This window comes from Gadus macrocephalus, chromosome 21 (genome assembly GCF_031168955.1).
Source record: "Gadus macrocephalus chromosome 21, ASM3116895v1".
Classification (NCBI taxonomy): domain Eukaryota; kingdom Metazoa; phylum Chordata; class Actinopteri; order Gadiformes; family Gadidae; genus Gadus; species Gadus macrocephalus.
Genome location: NC_082402.1, coordinates 3251586 through 3267578, shown reverse-complemented (window position 1 = coordinate 3267578; position 15993 = coordinate 3251586). Strand labels below are relative to the sequence as shown.

The following is a 15993-nucleotide window of genomic DNA, read 5'->3' as shown; positions in this document are numbered from 1 at the left end:
TCATTATGTCTGAATGACTATCCTACACTTCAGGAAAGTTATGCCTGTTTTTGGTCGAAACAGGCAATTTGAGAAAAGGGTTCAGAGGATTTAACAGCTATAGAAAACAAACATATATATATAGGCTATATACACACACACACACACACACACACACACACACACACACACACACACACACACACACACACACACACACACACACACACACACACACACACACACACACACACACACACACCCTTTGTAAAATGCATTTATTTTTGGCATATTGTATGATGTGTATTACGTTACAGAAATCACTATTCTATTAAGCTAATGTCAGACAATGGCTCGGATAGAACACAAAATGCTCAAACAAAGATCCCTCCACCTTCAAGATACTTGAGGGTAGAAAAGGTTGTCCATTCATATTCAAAGTCGATGTCAGGAATAGTGAAGGATAAAACCAATTCCCAACACGTTAGAACGTCAGTCCACTCATCCCAAGATCCACAGGGAACAGCGGTGGAACATCTCCAAGGAGAAGTATCTTCACGGCGTTTACAAGCATACATAACAGCAGGCTCCCCAAACCTGAAACACAAGAAACACGACTTAGTACAACACGATCAGGCTACACAGGAATGAATGACAGCAGAGAACATGATTCATGGTGAGCTTGTCATTCATTGTAGGCTATTATGTTAACGCCGTTGTGAATATAACATAATATAATATATCGTTATTACATTATTTGTGTCAACGATGGATTTAGAAACTAAGCTACGATTCTGTTTTGATATTACACTAAAATGTACGGGGTGAGCCTGTTTTTCAAGTCGTGATGCTATCATAATCAGTTAAATAATATAATAATAATAATCACAAGCTAGTAATAACCGATTTGGTTACCTATGTAGAACACCACAATATTAAAATATATGTGACCTAGCATAAACCTAAATATGCATTTCTTACATAAGATTCAAGCAAGGTGATCTTACCATTCAGGCCAGATCCAATTTCTTCTGTGTTTCTGTGAGTTTCGCCTGTAGACGCTTCTTTCTCCAATCGAGAAACTGTCGTCTCATTCGGTTTGCTTGCCAGCCCGATGCGAATCCGACCGCGAAGGAAATCGCGATTGCAACTTGTAACGTCCTCTCTGATATGTCTGCCATATTCACCTCTGCCTGACAGATGAGTTGAGCCGTAGAAAAAGCATGGATAATTTTGGATACAGGAAGTAGGAGCCAGGTATCTAGTCTCGCGATAGGCAGTATTCTCGCGGAAACACAAAAGAGGCCATTCACATGAAATTTAGTGCAGACTCTGAAATAATAAATACGTAATGACGTAAGGAGATAATGAACATTTTCACTTTTATAATTATAATTCAATAGTATAAACATTTTGTACACATTTACAAATAGAAACAAAACAGAACATATTGGCCCTGAAGGCACAAGATGATAATAAATTAGTCCTTCAAGATTAATACTAAACGATAACATTTTTATACGAGTATATAGAAAATGCAATAATCCATGAAAAGACAACACAATTATATAATGTTACACATAAATATATTGGCCCAAGACAACAAAAGTGTTCACTTGAGAGGTTGTTAATGAGATTGAGCATTCATTCACATTAAGAACAATAATTAAATCCTCAATAATTAAATCCTCAAACGGTGTGTGTGTGTGTGTGTGTGTGTGTGTGTGTGTGTGTGTGTGTGTGTGTGTGTGTGTGTGTGTGTGTGTGTGTGTGTGTGTGTGTGTGTGTGTGTGTGTGTGTGTGTGTGCGTGCGTGTGTGTGTGTGCGCATAAGCATAAAAACGTACATGAACAGCAACGTTGCGGAGAAGTCCAGACATTGTTGATTGCAGGGTACCTGAAGTCATGTCAAATATTGGCAGTGGTTATTCCAGTAAACACTATGAAAAGGGTCCGTTCAAGTCACAGGATTCTGCTACACATTCCTCTCAGTTGAACCCTATTGGAATGCTTAGGAAATTCCAATGGGCATTCCCAGTAAAAGTGAACACAGGTTTACAAGACTGCACTGTTGGAATGCACAAAGGCCGAGAGTGTTTCCATTCCTTTCTTCTTTGTTGGTGGTGAAAATGTGTACGCTGCACCTGCTAATGAGGAGGGGAACAGCGTGCACCGAAAACATGGAGGCAATCCGTTGTCCTGCCAACCGAGCACCATGTTGGATTTTGTTTGCCATGAAATTACGGAGAGATATCAGAGATATTATTTTATAAAGGAAAGCAATCAGATCTTCGTTCAGTTCGGATTCCACAAATAAAAGCCTCTCAGTCCTATTTTAAATACCAAGAAGTCAAAAATAACTGTACAGCAGGCCACAGGTAAAACGACCAGCTTTACAGAGAATAGGAGTTCAAATGTGGTGGTGAGGTACAGACAAATGCAGTTGGATTTAGTATTTTGCTGTATCAGAAATTGAGACAATAACTGTACGGTTAAAAAAACAAAAGCATTTGCTATTCCAGGTCACATATTCGTAGCTGCCATTTGTCCAGGAGGACTCTCAACCAAAATCCATTCAGAAACCTGCAAAACAAAGATGCAAACCGTGCCTCAGTAATGTATATTGTTTCAGGTGTCTGAGAAGCAAACCACGAACCAGTGGCGTACGAAAAACGTACGAAAAACGTACAAAACCCGACGCTGGTCGTGAACTACTACCGACGGGTGGAATCTTGAAAAGATCTTCCGGAATAAACGGTTAAATAGGGTTACTCCATCCAGAGAGAAAGCTCTTCTGGCCCGTCTCCAGCGAATCACGGTCGGTTCTGTCGGAGCCTGTCGATGTGGTAGCACAGTTTGAGCGCAGGCCCCAGCTTCAGTCCCAGGTACTTCATCATCATCTCACTCTTCAGCAGCAGGAGTGCATCTCCATCGATCTCCTGGAACACACAGGTGGACCAGAGGAAGAGATCAACCACTCTTGAAGTCGCTACAAAGACTGTGGTTGTTGGAATTCCTAAAAGGTAGAGAACAGACTTCGCCTTTTTTTAATTTCAGCGTAATTCAGGAGGAACATGTTCACAAGCAATTCAGAAGTCTCCTCCGAGACAAAGATTCGGAAGGTTATACAATCGACACAGGTGGCAATCATTCACTGTATGGTCCAATGTCTATAATCTTCTCGCAAGTCAATAGTTCACCACAGGAGTTATGTGTAAGGATATACTGGAAATCACTGGCCTTGAAATTAACCTTGAGGGAATCCTCCACTATGGATTATTTTTCACTTTTGTTAACAGAAATTGGGTTTTTCCATCTTGTTCTCCCTCCACAGACCAAATAGATTGTGAGAGAATAAATCCCTATTTTGATTTATCACTCTTTTACCCGCAAATATATAATTGCCTACCATCCATATGTGGTGGGTTGCGAATTTTGAGTTTTTGGAGAAATGTTCTTATTGTCCGCTCAATATATTATACTCCTTAATGGAACCAACAAATAAAATAGTCCTGAAAAAAGAAACTCTGAACAAAACTCAAAGCCGCAGTAAGGGGAAATCGTACACAAGGGGACCCCTGAACCTAATGGTAGTAGTGTTGTGAGAGTACTATGAACTCACGGTTTCATCAAGGATTCCTCTGAACCTAGCACTAGTACGAGTGGTGGTAGTGCTGTGTAGTGCTGTGAGAGTACTAACTCACGGTTTCATCCCGGTTTCCTCTGAACCTAGTACTAGTACGAGTGGTGGTAGTGCTGCGTAGTGCTGTGCAGTGTTGTGAGAGTACTCTGGACCCACGTGTTTCCTGAAGGCTTCTGCGTGCGGCCCAAGCGCCTGAGGGTCCGAGTCTTTGATGAACCAGACCACCTCCTCCACCCCCCAGCTCGACGGGTCTCTGCCAACGGGACCTTTGCAGTCCCCGGCCTCAGAGCCGGGACTGTAGGCTGAACACGACCAAGGGCGGGAGGGGGGGGGGGGGGGGGGTAGGACATGTTGACATCATGTTTCAAAGCTTCAATAAACTTCAACAACAACAGTGCAAAAATACTTGCGACTATGATGGGGGTGACAGAGATGAATCAGTAATCTGTTACACAGCCTTTTAAGCATACCACTGGAACAAGGAGTTTCAGATATGAATAAAGATAGCAGTTGTTCCAAGGTGGTTGAGGATACAAGCATTTACCCTCTTTGGCAAGCCGGCCATTAAGGAGCAGACGTCGTTAAAATGTCTGCAGCTGAGCCAGGTCACAGACTTTGGGGATCTAACCCAGAATCCTTGGACTGGGGTTTCGGACACTACCCTTGAACACGCTCACCTGTGTTTCTGTTTGGGTCCTGGAAATTCCCGGGACTGGATGCTCGTCTGCACATGGCCGTGGGGTTGGAGCAGCCGCCGCTGCCGCGGTAACCGTAAGAGTGCTTGGGTCGGAACCCCGTCGCCATGACGCCGAAGGCCGAGTCGCTGGGGTCGACGGCGTAACGCTTTGAGTCCACGGGGTCGCACAGGAAGTCGTCCGGCACCGAGGTCTCTGCTTGGGTAGCAGGAGGCAGGAAGTGATGTCGTACATAGTCGTACTGTGTTCATTTAGTATTTGGCCATTGATACAGAGAATCAGGAATAAAGCATCCCTGATCAATTTGTTTACACTGTATTTCCCTGTCTATTAGTTAGTCATAAGTCTAACGTAGACGTTACCACGCAGAGTCAAATCCAATGAGTTGGTCTCATTTTAAACTGTCCTGCTAGTTAACTACAGCTTTGCGTCGGACATGAAATGCCCAAATGCGTCATTCTGTGCACTGTCTTTAATATAGAAAGACAAATGGCAACCTGCCTATGCGTATAGAATAGCCTCAAGCAGCAACAGCATGCAAATTGGAAATTGAGGGGCCGCAAAATGGCTTAAACAAATTGATTTAATGGACCATGTTCTTTGTCTAAGCTCTGTTATGACCTCTAATTGTGTTGTGAAAGGGACGATTTTCCTGGTGTCCCATTTATCACTGCTGCAGGAAAAGGGAAATACGTCTACAAATATAATGACACATAAAGGTCAAAGTTTGGTTGTTTATGTTGTAAAATCAATTAAATTATGAAAAGAATATCACTGGATTGGAATGTATTATTCACCATGTTACCATCCATAGACACCTCAAGCATATATGACACACTATACCGCACACATACCAACAGAAGCATGCACACATTCATGCATATATATAAAACTGCAGGGCTTAAGTTTTCCTCCCAATGGTAGACTAGTTTAATGTGAAATGTAATACACACTGTTACCGTTCTGTTCTGGATATCCCTGCCCTAGGAGGCAATAACCTCAATAGGTCCTATACGTATAACTTGCGTTGAAACATCTTCCCACAAAAATACATGAACAAGCTAGTGTTTTATAAGTAATACATTGCAAATATCAACATATACCATTGGTATCCAATGAAGTTAATTAAAAGGAAAGTTAATTCAATTGCAATTATTCTCTGTACCAAGAATCACATGAATTATGTATACAATATACAGTGAGCATCTGAAATCTGATTCGCTTAATGTATGTTGTTCTTTCTCCCCTCCTGAATTTAATCAGAGAGCTGCTTTACATGTCTGCCTTTGTGTGTGTGTGTGTGTGTGTGTGTGTGTGTGTGTGTGTGAGAGTGTGTGTGTGTGTGTGCTTGCGTGCTTGTGTGTGTGTGTGTGTGTGTGTGTGTGTGTGTGTGTGTGCGTGTGTGTGTTGAAAGCCTTACATCAGGCGTATCCATGCTTTACAGAGTAGTGTGGTCCTTGATTCTCTACTATTTGCAATGCAAATATTTGCGAAGCCATTTTGAAGCATTTGGGAATAAAGAGTTAGCTAGAAATGGTGGATGTGGGGAACCATAAATATATGATGAAGGAAGGCTTGACATTCCCTTTGCTTGTATGAAAGATCACACACAACTTTAGGTTTCTTATCTCATGATTTGCAGCAAAGCATGAGAGCATTAGACGGTAACAAATAAATATTTATGAAAATCATGTGAAGATAGATGTATCATGTGAATACGAACATAATGAGACTTGTAATTTCAATTGAGCATGTGAGCACAAAAACACAATCTCTCTCTCTCTCTCATACATAAACACATAAACACACAAACACGCACACACACACACACACACACACACACACACACACACACACACACACACACACACACACACACACACAGTTTCACAAGTGCAGCCTTCATGGAACAGAAGGCTTTGTGAAGCTGACTCAATGCATTCATGTTTAGAATTAAAATCTCTTTTCTGCTCAGCTGTCAGGAGAGAAATTCCTCAAATCAGGGACAGATGATGGATGATGAAACTGCATACCTGACTGCTTCTATGTTTGTTTCTGTGTGTGTGTGTGTGTGTGTGTGTGTGTGTGTGTGTGTGTGTGTGTGTGTGTGTGTGTGTGTGTGTGTGTGTGTGTGTGTGTGTGTGTGTGTGTGTGTGTGTGTGAGGTGGTACCTGTGTGGGCCTGGGGCGTGGCCGACCGGGGGACGATGGCCGCGTCCTGGGGGAGGGAGCTCAGCTCGGGCTCTGGGGTGCTGCTGGGGGCGGAGTCAGCTAGAGGGGACATCAGCATCCTGGGCTTCAGCTGCACACACACGCACGCACACACACACACACACACGCACACACACACACACACACATGCACACACACATGATAATGTATGCAGACATACACAAACAAAGAGACACACACACCCACACAAACACACACACAAGACACACACAAAGACAACAATGTTTGCACACATGCACATACACACGCATAAGAATATGCACACATACACACAAAAGAACATATACCCAAATACACACACACAAGACCATATTCCCACACAAACACACAGACAGACAAGAACGTATGCACACATGCACACACACACAAGAAGGCCTCGAACCCCCCCCCCCCCCCCACACACACACACACACACACTCAAACGCGAACACCAACACCAGCACCAACGCGCGCGCGCACACACACACACACACACACACACACACACACACACACACACACACACACACACACACACACACACACACACACACACACACACACACACACACACACACACACACACACACACACACACACACCAAATCAATAAGCAAAACGACTAGACATCTAAAACATTAGTTATGTTTATTTCACATACAGACAGCCTTCACACCTTGAAACCAGGCTTCCTTCCTCTCTTCTTAGGCACCTTCAGGGCAGAAAGGACTTCTGGGTAATGGTGCTGAAATTCCAGCTTACGGATGGGTGGTCGGCCTCTCTTCCTGCCAGGCACCTTGGGTGGGGGCCCCACGATGAACTGGGGGCCAAGACCGGGGTTCTGCATGTCTAGAGCAGCAGACGATGAGATGCTCATGAGACCTGGGTAAGAGTGAGAGTGAGAGTAAGAGAGTGAGAGTGAGAGTGAGAGTGAGAGAGAGAGAGAGTGTGAGAGAGAGTGAAAGAGAGGGAGTGAGAGAGAGAGAGCGAGAGAGAGAGAGGGAGTGAGAGAGAGAGTGAGAGAGAGAGAGGGAGTGAGAGAGAGAGAGAGAGGGGGAGAGAGAGACAGAGAGTGAGAGAGAGAGAGAGAGAGAGTAAGAGAGAGAGAGTGAGTGAGTGAGTGAGTGAGAGAGTAAGAGAGTGAGAGAGAGAGAGAGAGAGAGAGAGAGAGAGTGAGAGAGTAAGAGACAGAGAGAGAGAGAGTGAGAGAGTAAGAGAGACATTACATTCTAACAATTTTCACGCCGATTTAGAATCAAGGAGATAAAGAGAGAGATATAGTTTACAGAAAATAGTTTAAATAACTACCCCCCTCTTTATGTATTAGTCATACAGTTGACGTTTACAAAATGTATGACTATTGCTATTTTTATTTGTATCATTTATATCGTTTTCATTTCGTGCCTTTGCAATGTAAATGTATGTCTTCCAGCATGCCCTGGCAGCCCTCTGAATCTGGATGTCTTGTTAAAAATAGAGAGAGAGAATGGAAGAGAGAGAGAGACATTGGGAGATAGAGGGAGCGAGAGGAAAGACGGGGGTGCGAAAAAGGGAATACAATGTAGACTAATTAGATATTTTGACAGAAACAAAAAAGAGAAGCCTCTTGGAAGCATACATCCATTGATGTTAGCACTCCAAGGCAGGGCTAGTAGAGGCTTTGTTAACCCCCCCCCCCCTCGAACCCACTCTCTCTCCCATACAAATTGACAAAACTCACAGAAACAAAGCAAACGTACTGCTTGAATGTTGCCACACCCTCCTCCTCTTGTGCTGTAAACAAAACTCAATAAATATCATTACTGTCCGCACAGAGCAGGAACGAGAGAAACCCTAATCGAGAGCCCATGCACACGCACACGCGCACACAAATGGTCACCCACACACACACACACACACACAGGCAGAGGCACAGGAAGGTTAACAGGAAACAACAGAGAAATGCAGACATATACATATAGACCACAGAACCCCTAGCTTAATCTATACACACACCCACACACTCACACACATAAACCTACACACACGCGTACACACACGCGTACACACACACACACACACACACACACACACACACACACACACACACACACACACACACATACACACACACACCTCCTTACCTGATATGCCCCTCAGCAGTTAACAGGGAATAGTGTAGGCTTGTTCTTCACTCGCAAGCATGCAAGCATGTTTAACGGAACTACTGATATGTGTCCAGACGTTTCAAAAGGCGCCCTGCAGTTGGTCGATTCGAACACCCTCTCTTTAACGACTGTTGAAGGAACTTTAAAACTGCCTGCGTGTGCGTCTGTGAGCATGTGAGCGTGCGTGAGAAAAAGAGAGGTAGAAAAGGAGAGAGAGAGAGAGATGATGGTGTGTCGATGAGACAGAGGAGGAGAAAGTGAAAGCTATAAAATAGAGCCAAAAACCGAGAGAGGTGAGAGGATACGACGGCAGCCTTCAGAGAGAACGCCAGAGCTGGTGAATATTTATGTGCCCTGCCACGCATAATCCACGCTCCTAAATCCTCCCTCTCTTCAGCCAAACCACAGTCACACGGCATCAAGGGAATAAACACTCTTTCAGCATCGCCTACCGTACCGTGGTGCAGCACCCTGACAGGTGAAGGACGGACGCCTCGCCGGTGCCTTGCTCGGGGGCAGAAGGGGCCAAGTGGATGTTGGCTTGATGGATCTGCTCGCAGTATCTCTCTCTCTCTCTCTCTCTCTCTCTCTCTCTCTCCTGGCTGTATCTGCATGTATAGCTCCCCTTTGCTTGATGATGCAAAAGCACCGGCAACTCTGCCCTCCCCCCCTTCTCTGTATCTCTCTCTCTCTCTCTCTGTCTGTCTCGCTCCTCTCTCTCGCTCTCTCTCTTTACTTACCCCCAACCTTTTTTTACTCTGTCTCTTCGCTTTTCTTCGCAACAGCTCACCCCTCCTCTCTCTGGGCCCCCACCCCCCCCCCCCCCCCCCGCCCCTTTGTGGTCGCCATAGCAACACGCCTCTAACATCCCGCGGCAGAAGGCAGACGTGCTGTGCTCAATGTGTATGTGTGTGTGTGTGTGTGTGTGTGTGTGGGGGGGGGGTGTCTGTAATGTAATTACAGTAGCTGCAGCTCTGAATTTTTCGTTTCTCACTCTAAAAGAATACAAAGCTCAAGGGCTGGGAGAAGCCATCGAGGCTGGGCCAAAGCATTCTGCATAGAGGGACAGCATATGTATGCACGTAACAAACTGTAATAATATAACCCCGTAAAATATGGACGCAAATACAAATAAAGAATACATGTGTGCTGGGTTGATTAATAATGCTGATTAATAATGCATCAGAAGGTTAATTTCAAAACATATTGGGAGAAATGTGAGGCCAAAGATTATTAATCTCTTGAGCTCTTACAATGCTCATACTTCAAGAAAGACATTGTTGCTGTCATTGTGATGTATTTCAATGGGTGAATGAATGAATGAACGAATGAGTACGGTCTAGCATTTGCGTGATACCTGGTATATCGATTGAGCGATGCAAAAGGGTTGACATGGTGTTTCCCTCCCTAGCCGATCAAAGAACCCATCATTGTGGGATTTAACACTCGATCACGACCACGTTGACCTTTGAGACCGATTATCAGTTGGCTGCCCTGACCCCTCTGCGTGTGAGAGGCATACCACGGCCAATGGAAACGTCACATAGAGGTTTACCATTCAGATGATTCGTTCACTGCAAAAACTCAAAATCTTGCCAAGTATATTTTTCTAATTTCTAGTCAAAATATCTCATCTCACTTAATATAAGACAAAATCACCTAAAGAGCAAGATTTAAGTGATATAAAACATCTTGTTTTGAGTCATATCTCAGGTTAAACAAGCTCTTTTGACATGTAATTTGGTTTTTAAGCTGCTGCGTTATTTGTAAAAGATGAATCGTCTTTTACATCACATCTTTTACATCACAATACTAGTAAAATATAGCTAAAATTGTTAGGCTTCAATATAATCTCTTATTTCAAGAAATCTTACTAAGACAATTTTCACTTGTTCCATTGGCAGATATTTTCGCTTATTACAAAGCAAAAATATCTTGCATTCATATTTTTTTGCTTATTTTAGGAGTGGCCTTTTTTGCAGTATACGAAGAACTAGATACACTTGATCACAAGGCATTTTCAACACAATACATTACATACAGTAGCGTTAATGTATTATGGAGGGCTTGGTTTGGGTACACGACAACTGGCGAGCACATACAACTCAGTATTCAATGAAAGACAATAATACGTCATTACACGTTGAGATGTGTGTGGTGCAGGTCATAAATGGTCTGGAACCACCTGGGAGTTAGCCAGAGGAATAAATCACAGAAGTAATTATGGTCTGAGATTAATCCTGATGATCCATCAGTCATAGCCCATCACACCGGATGACATCACCCCCCGAGATAGACAGAGAGAGAGAGAGAGAGAGAGAGAGAGAGAGAGAGAGAGAGAGAGAGAGAGAGAGAGAGAGAGAGTACAAAAATAGATCCAATCATAGAGCATGGAAAACACACTGTCAGGGTTTAGGGTGTGAATCCCATCGCACCGCCCAGGCTAGGAATGTCTGTACTGTACAACACTTTGGGTAAAGAGTTCCACCAAATGGCATATTCACTTTCTATGCTATTGCACAAATTCATATATATAAACTATACTCATATTATTATATTTAAAGTCCCCATAAAATGAAACATTTGTATTGTTGAATTACTTCATTATTTACTATTATTATTATTATTATTATTATTATTATTATTAATATTATTATTATTCTATTATTATTCTCTACTATTAATTCTAAGATACGGAAAACAATCAATAATTTAAATGTAGGCATCTTGCGACAAACAATGTATTTGTGCTTACTTCTGGTTAACGGGTGTATTAAGTACTTATTAAGTACTATTAAGTACTCAGGATACATGCATGCACTGGAATTAAACAAACAAATACTTAAGCCAATAGCATCACTCTGTAACCTTACATCAACGCATATAACGTTGATTGACAGCTATCTTTGGTTTTTGAGATAAAGAAACTAACCTACCCTAGTCACCATGATGAACCCTCCCACTTTTTAAAAAGTGCGCCACATCTTTAAACTCCGGTTTGAGGCCGACACCACATGAACATTTTTCAATAAAAACCACCTGACTTCCATTTGAAAACAACTTTAAAGACGATTTTTAAGGGTGCATTTTCAAACCAACAGATTCAGTCTAAAAAGAAGGTGCAACCACTTGCCTGTGTGACCACCCGATTGTTTGTGACTAATGACCCAGACAGAGAGCTGCGTTGCTTGCCTTGCAGAACAGAAGACTGCCTACACTGAGATCCATATTGGGTTGTATTCTGGCTGAGGGGCCGCTGATGGGGTTTGCAATCACTAATGATTAGTGATTCAAGACAAATGATTAGCAATGATTAGCATAACTTAATGGCTGGCTCAAGGGGATGGAGCTCTGCCTCTCTTCCCACTAATGCAGACGAATAGTGAAATAACAAGTAATGCACATCCTTTGTTTCCTACCGCACCTAAAACCACACTGCACTAATCTGAACCTGTACAAAATGATGCATAAATGCACGCACAGAGCAAAGGCAAAAAGGCTTTTTAGATGTTGGGAGTTAAGCTGTTTGCATTTTAAGTACTGCTTATACCCTGTGTGTGTGTGTGTGTGTGTGTGTGTGTGTGTGTGTGTGTGTGTGTGTGTGTGTGTGTGTGTGTGTGTGTGTGCGTGTGTACACAGAAGACGTTTAACAGGTAGCCCCTTAGCCAATTATGCAAAGAAATTAAATATGCGTGTGTGTGTGTGTGTGTGTGTGTGTGGGTTAGTTCGCACACGCACAAGGGAGAGAGGGTGAGGGAGTCCGAGAAGGAGGAAGGAATTGTGGCTTTTTAAATAAATGTAACAAACATTCTGAATTTATTTACAGGCGAAGGCAGGGCCGTAACCATGGTAACAGACAAGAGAAATTGGATCCTGCACCACAGTCATGTGACGAGGTGAGAATAAATAAACACATAAACAAACTGTGTGCATATCAGACATTCACACACACACACACACACACACACACACACACACCGTTCCTTACTCTGTGAGGAGCCGGTCTGGGGGTCCGGGTTCACTGGTCTCTTGCCAACCGATCTTGACTCGGCTCCCGGCTCCACGAGATGCCAGCGGCCCCGGGCCCGGTCGCCGTGGCGACTCAGACGCAAACGCAGACGCACACCTCCGTCGAGCGGGCCAGGTAACCAGGCGACCGGGGGACGGGTGGGCTCCGGGCCGGGTTCGGCGTTTGGGGCCCTCATCTCACCCTCGCTGCTCGCCCAGGGCTCGGGACACTCATAACAGTGGGGAGAGAGAGTATAACGGTTGTAAATAATACACACATTATAATATGAATCATTTTGGAATAAAAAGTAATAACTATTGTAATTCAATTGATATAAATGCATATGAAGCATTCATCTTGGTAAAGTAACAAACTCAAGTTGACCTGTGAACTGAAGTTGTGCAGCTTTAGAGTAACTCACGGCTGCCCCTTCACTCAGGATTAGCCGATCCATTAATCCTTATCTCAACATTAATCATCCACCCCTACATATTCATTTCAGACCTTTCACTTTTCAGGTCAAAAATCTGCTATGTGCTAAAGAGAGAGAGGGAGAAGGGGGAGGGAGAGGGAGTTTAATATGAAGGGGGGAGGATTTTGCTATTCCTGGTGCAGGGATCATAACCATAAGTGAAGCCGGATGGGGGTAGAATTTATTAATGCTTTTTGAGACGTGAAAATTTGTCTCTTATGCAAAACTGAGCACAACATGGGCCCAGTGAATTGGCTCAATCCTCAAAAAGACAAAGACTCAACCTTCTTATCTTCTATGAGGCCATATGGTAAGAAAAACCAAGGTTGAGGATACAGCGAAAATAAGAGGTGTGAAGGAATAACTTAAATCAAATATTGCACTATATCATTTGATGTGATGTAATGGTCAAGTTATTATTTCTTTATTTTGAACATGTAAAAACTTCCAGAATTCTATGCATTTCTTTAACATAAATATGGGAAGCCTAGACTCTATTCAGTGTGGTTTACATTCTAAGACAAATCAATAGATGAAATCATTGAAATCATTCATTGATCAGATGGTAATGATGGGGAAGACGTAAAGAAATATGCAGTGAAGAGGCGGAAGAAAAAGAGGCTTTATTATTGGGGGGAGAAATAAAGATAAGATTGAAATAACTAAATATTATGATGTGATAAATACAAACAATTAAAAGACTAAAGGGAAGAATTGTGAGAAAATAGTTAGATATCCAGAACAAGTTCAGTGGCAGCACAACTCAATTTTCCTTTCATTTTCTGATCAGCCTTTATTCGTTTTCATGGTCAAAATAGGATTAATAAATTTTATCCAAATCAAAGAGAAAAGATAAAAGACGAAAGAAAAACACTTTGGATGAGCTTACCATCATTGCGCTTTGACTCTGGAAAAACAACACATCAAACGCTTTCTCACAGAAAGATGAAAGAATACAATTTTTTCACCTGAATCCTTTTTCCCCTTAAATACGCAAGCAAAGACCCATTTAGCCGATAAAAAAATGCTGAAATCTTGCATTTACATGCAAACGTATTTTTCAGAGTACTATCTGTCATGCAAGCAGCAGATGTGTGACTTTCAACCTCTGAGGACAGGAAACTGTGGTTTCCTGGTGAATACTCCGAGTCAACTTGCAAGGTAAAGGTAATTTTTCCCATCGTGCACATTCTCACACACAATTAATATTCCACAATACTTCTCTTTAAATATATTTTTGGTTGAATGATTAGTTGAATGATGAGTCTTCATTTACAATGAAAAGAAAGGCAAACAATCACTCTCTGCACACAAGGTCTCACAAAGGGGAACCATAGCGACAAGAGCACCACGGATCAGAAGAGAGGGGGAGAGATGAGAAGAGGGGAGGGAAGAGGAGGTGATGGAATAGGAGAGGATTGAGAGGAGGGGGGGGTCCTCCTTGCTCACCGATCTACCTGGTTGCCACTAGCCACCGGGTTGTTCCCGAGGGAGTTCCAACTCACGTGGCTCACAGCTTTTACACCTCAGGTCAAAACACATGTGTTTTTTCCACTGCATAGTTAAGTTGGAGAGGAGACTATAGTAAGTCCTGGGCAACAAACTAGGAGCTGCAACACACTGTTTACGAGGCGATCTGTTTTATAATAAAAAATAAAATCTACTTTTAAAAACTGCATTTCAAAGCAGAGACCTTTGGAGACACATACACAAATACAGAGCGATGTGGAGAAAGACTGAGGCATTAAATATTTACCTTTTTCGATGATCAATGATGGATTATTCAATTCCCAACTTCTTTGCATCCTCGAGGGCATCGAAACCATCTGGTCCGAATGACACTAGGCATGGTACTGCCCATAGAAGCACCTTCCTCACAGCCACACAGCTTGTAGCTGCACTCAGGAAATGCTCAACCTGAAATGTCCTCACACTTTGGGGATGTCCTTTTGTCATTCAGGTTGGGGCAAATGAGGCTGCACTGTTGCATAGTTACTGTGGTCATTTGACAGCGTCTCCATGGGACTCACTCCCTTAAGCATTATATGTACCTGTACTTCATTAAATGAGCCATCCCACACATCACAGTAAACAAAAGAGGTGGCTCTTGCTCTCTGGTTCATTGACTAGCCCAAAATGTGTTGAAATAGTTATATTTGACAGATCAATCATCAGTTTTTAAATGTGAACAGATATCTGAACAGGCATTACACGATTCAATCATTTTGCTGACATCCTCCCTGCAAGGAAACGACAAAAAAGGGGTTACGAATTTCTCGTGCTCACAATAAAAGCCGTAGCCTACTGTCCTTCAAGTGAACCACATCCCATCCCCCCCCCCCTCACAATCTCAGCCTTTCATTCCCCCTGGACAACAACAACAGCACAGTTCATTTAAAAGTTATTTTATTTGAAATGATTTTAAAATACAAATAATATATTTTTCCCATTTACAATGACAGTTCCTTTGTAAACAAAAGTGGCAGAGAATCACCAGGGGGGGGGGGGGGGGGGGGTTTGTCCCAAACGGGGCCACGAAGGGTCCTTATTCTCCAGTCCTGGTCTGTCGTGTGAGGGTATGGTGGGGGGGGGGGGGGGGGGGGGGGGGGGGGGGGGCGTCTCGTATTTACATCTCTCTGCAGTTATTTTCAACATTTTCTCATGCTACATTCTGCTGCAGAGAGATACAAATACTCACCGAGTGGACCCCTTTGACGACGGTAGTGTCACACGGACACAGAACGGGGGGGGGGGGGGGGGGGGGTATTGTGCGCAGTGTGTCCATATGGTGCTAGTAGTCATAGTAGTACATGCACCCCCGATAGTCCAAAACGTTTTT

At 43.1% G+C, this 15993-nt stretch overlaps 2 protein-coding genes across 2 annotated transcripts; both read right to left on the bottom strand.

Annotated features, from left to right (window-relative positions):
- Positions 1-248: 248 nt before the first annotated feature.
- Positions 249-1221, bottom strand: LOC132449704 (mitoregulin-like). Its single transcript, XM_060041492.1, has 2 exons — positions 987-1221; positions 249-576 (listed from the first exon to the last, which is right to left on the bottom strand). Exon 1 carries the CDS (start codon positions 1158-1160, stop codon positions 990-992), a length of 171 nt encoding a protein of 56 aa, XP_059897475.1. The 5' UTR covers positions 1161-1221; the 3' UTR covers positions 249-576; positions 987-989.
- A 1702-nt stretch (positions 1222-2923) lies between these two features.
- On the bottom strand, positions 2924-12917 carry scml4 (Scm polycomb group protein like 4). Its single transcript, XM_060041491.1, has 6 exons — positions 12662-12917; positions 7203-7408; positions 6488-6617; positions 4299-4514; positions 3708-3923; positions 2924-3625 (listed from the first exon to the last, which is right to left on the bottom strand). Exons 1-6 carry the CDS (start codon positions 12876-12878, stop codon positions 3597-3599), a joined length of 1014 nt encoding a protein of 337 aa, XP_059897474.1. The 5' UTR covers positions 12879-12917; the 3' UTR covers positions 2924-3596.
- Positions 12918-15993: the final 3076 nt, after the last annotated feature.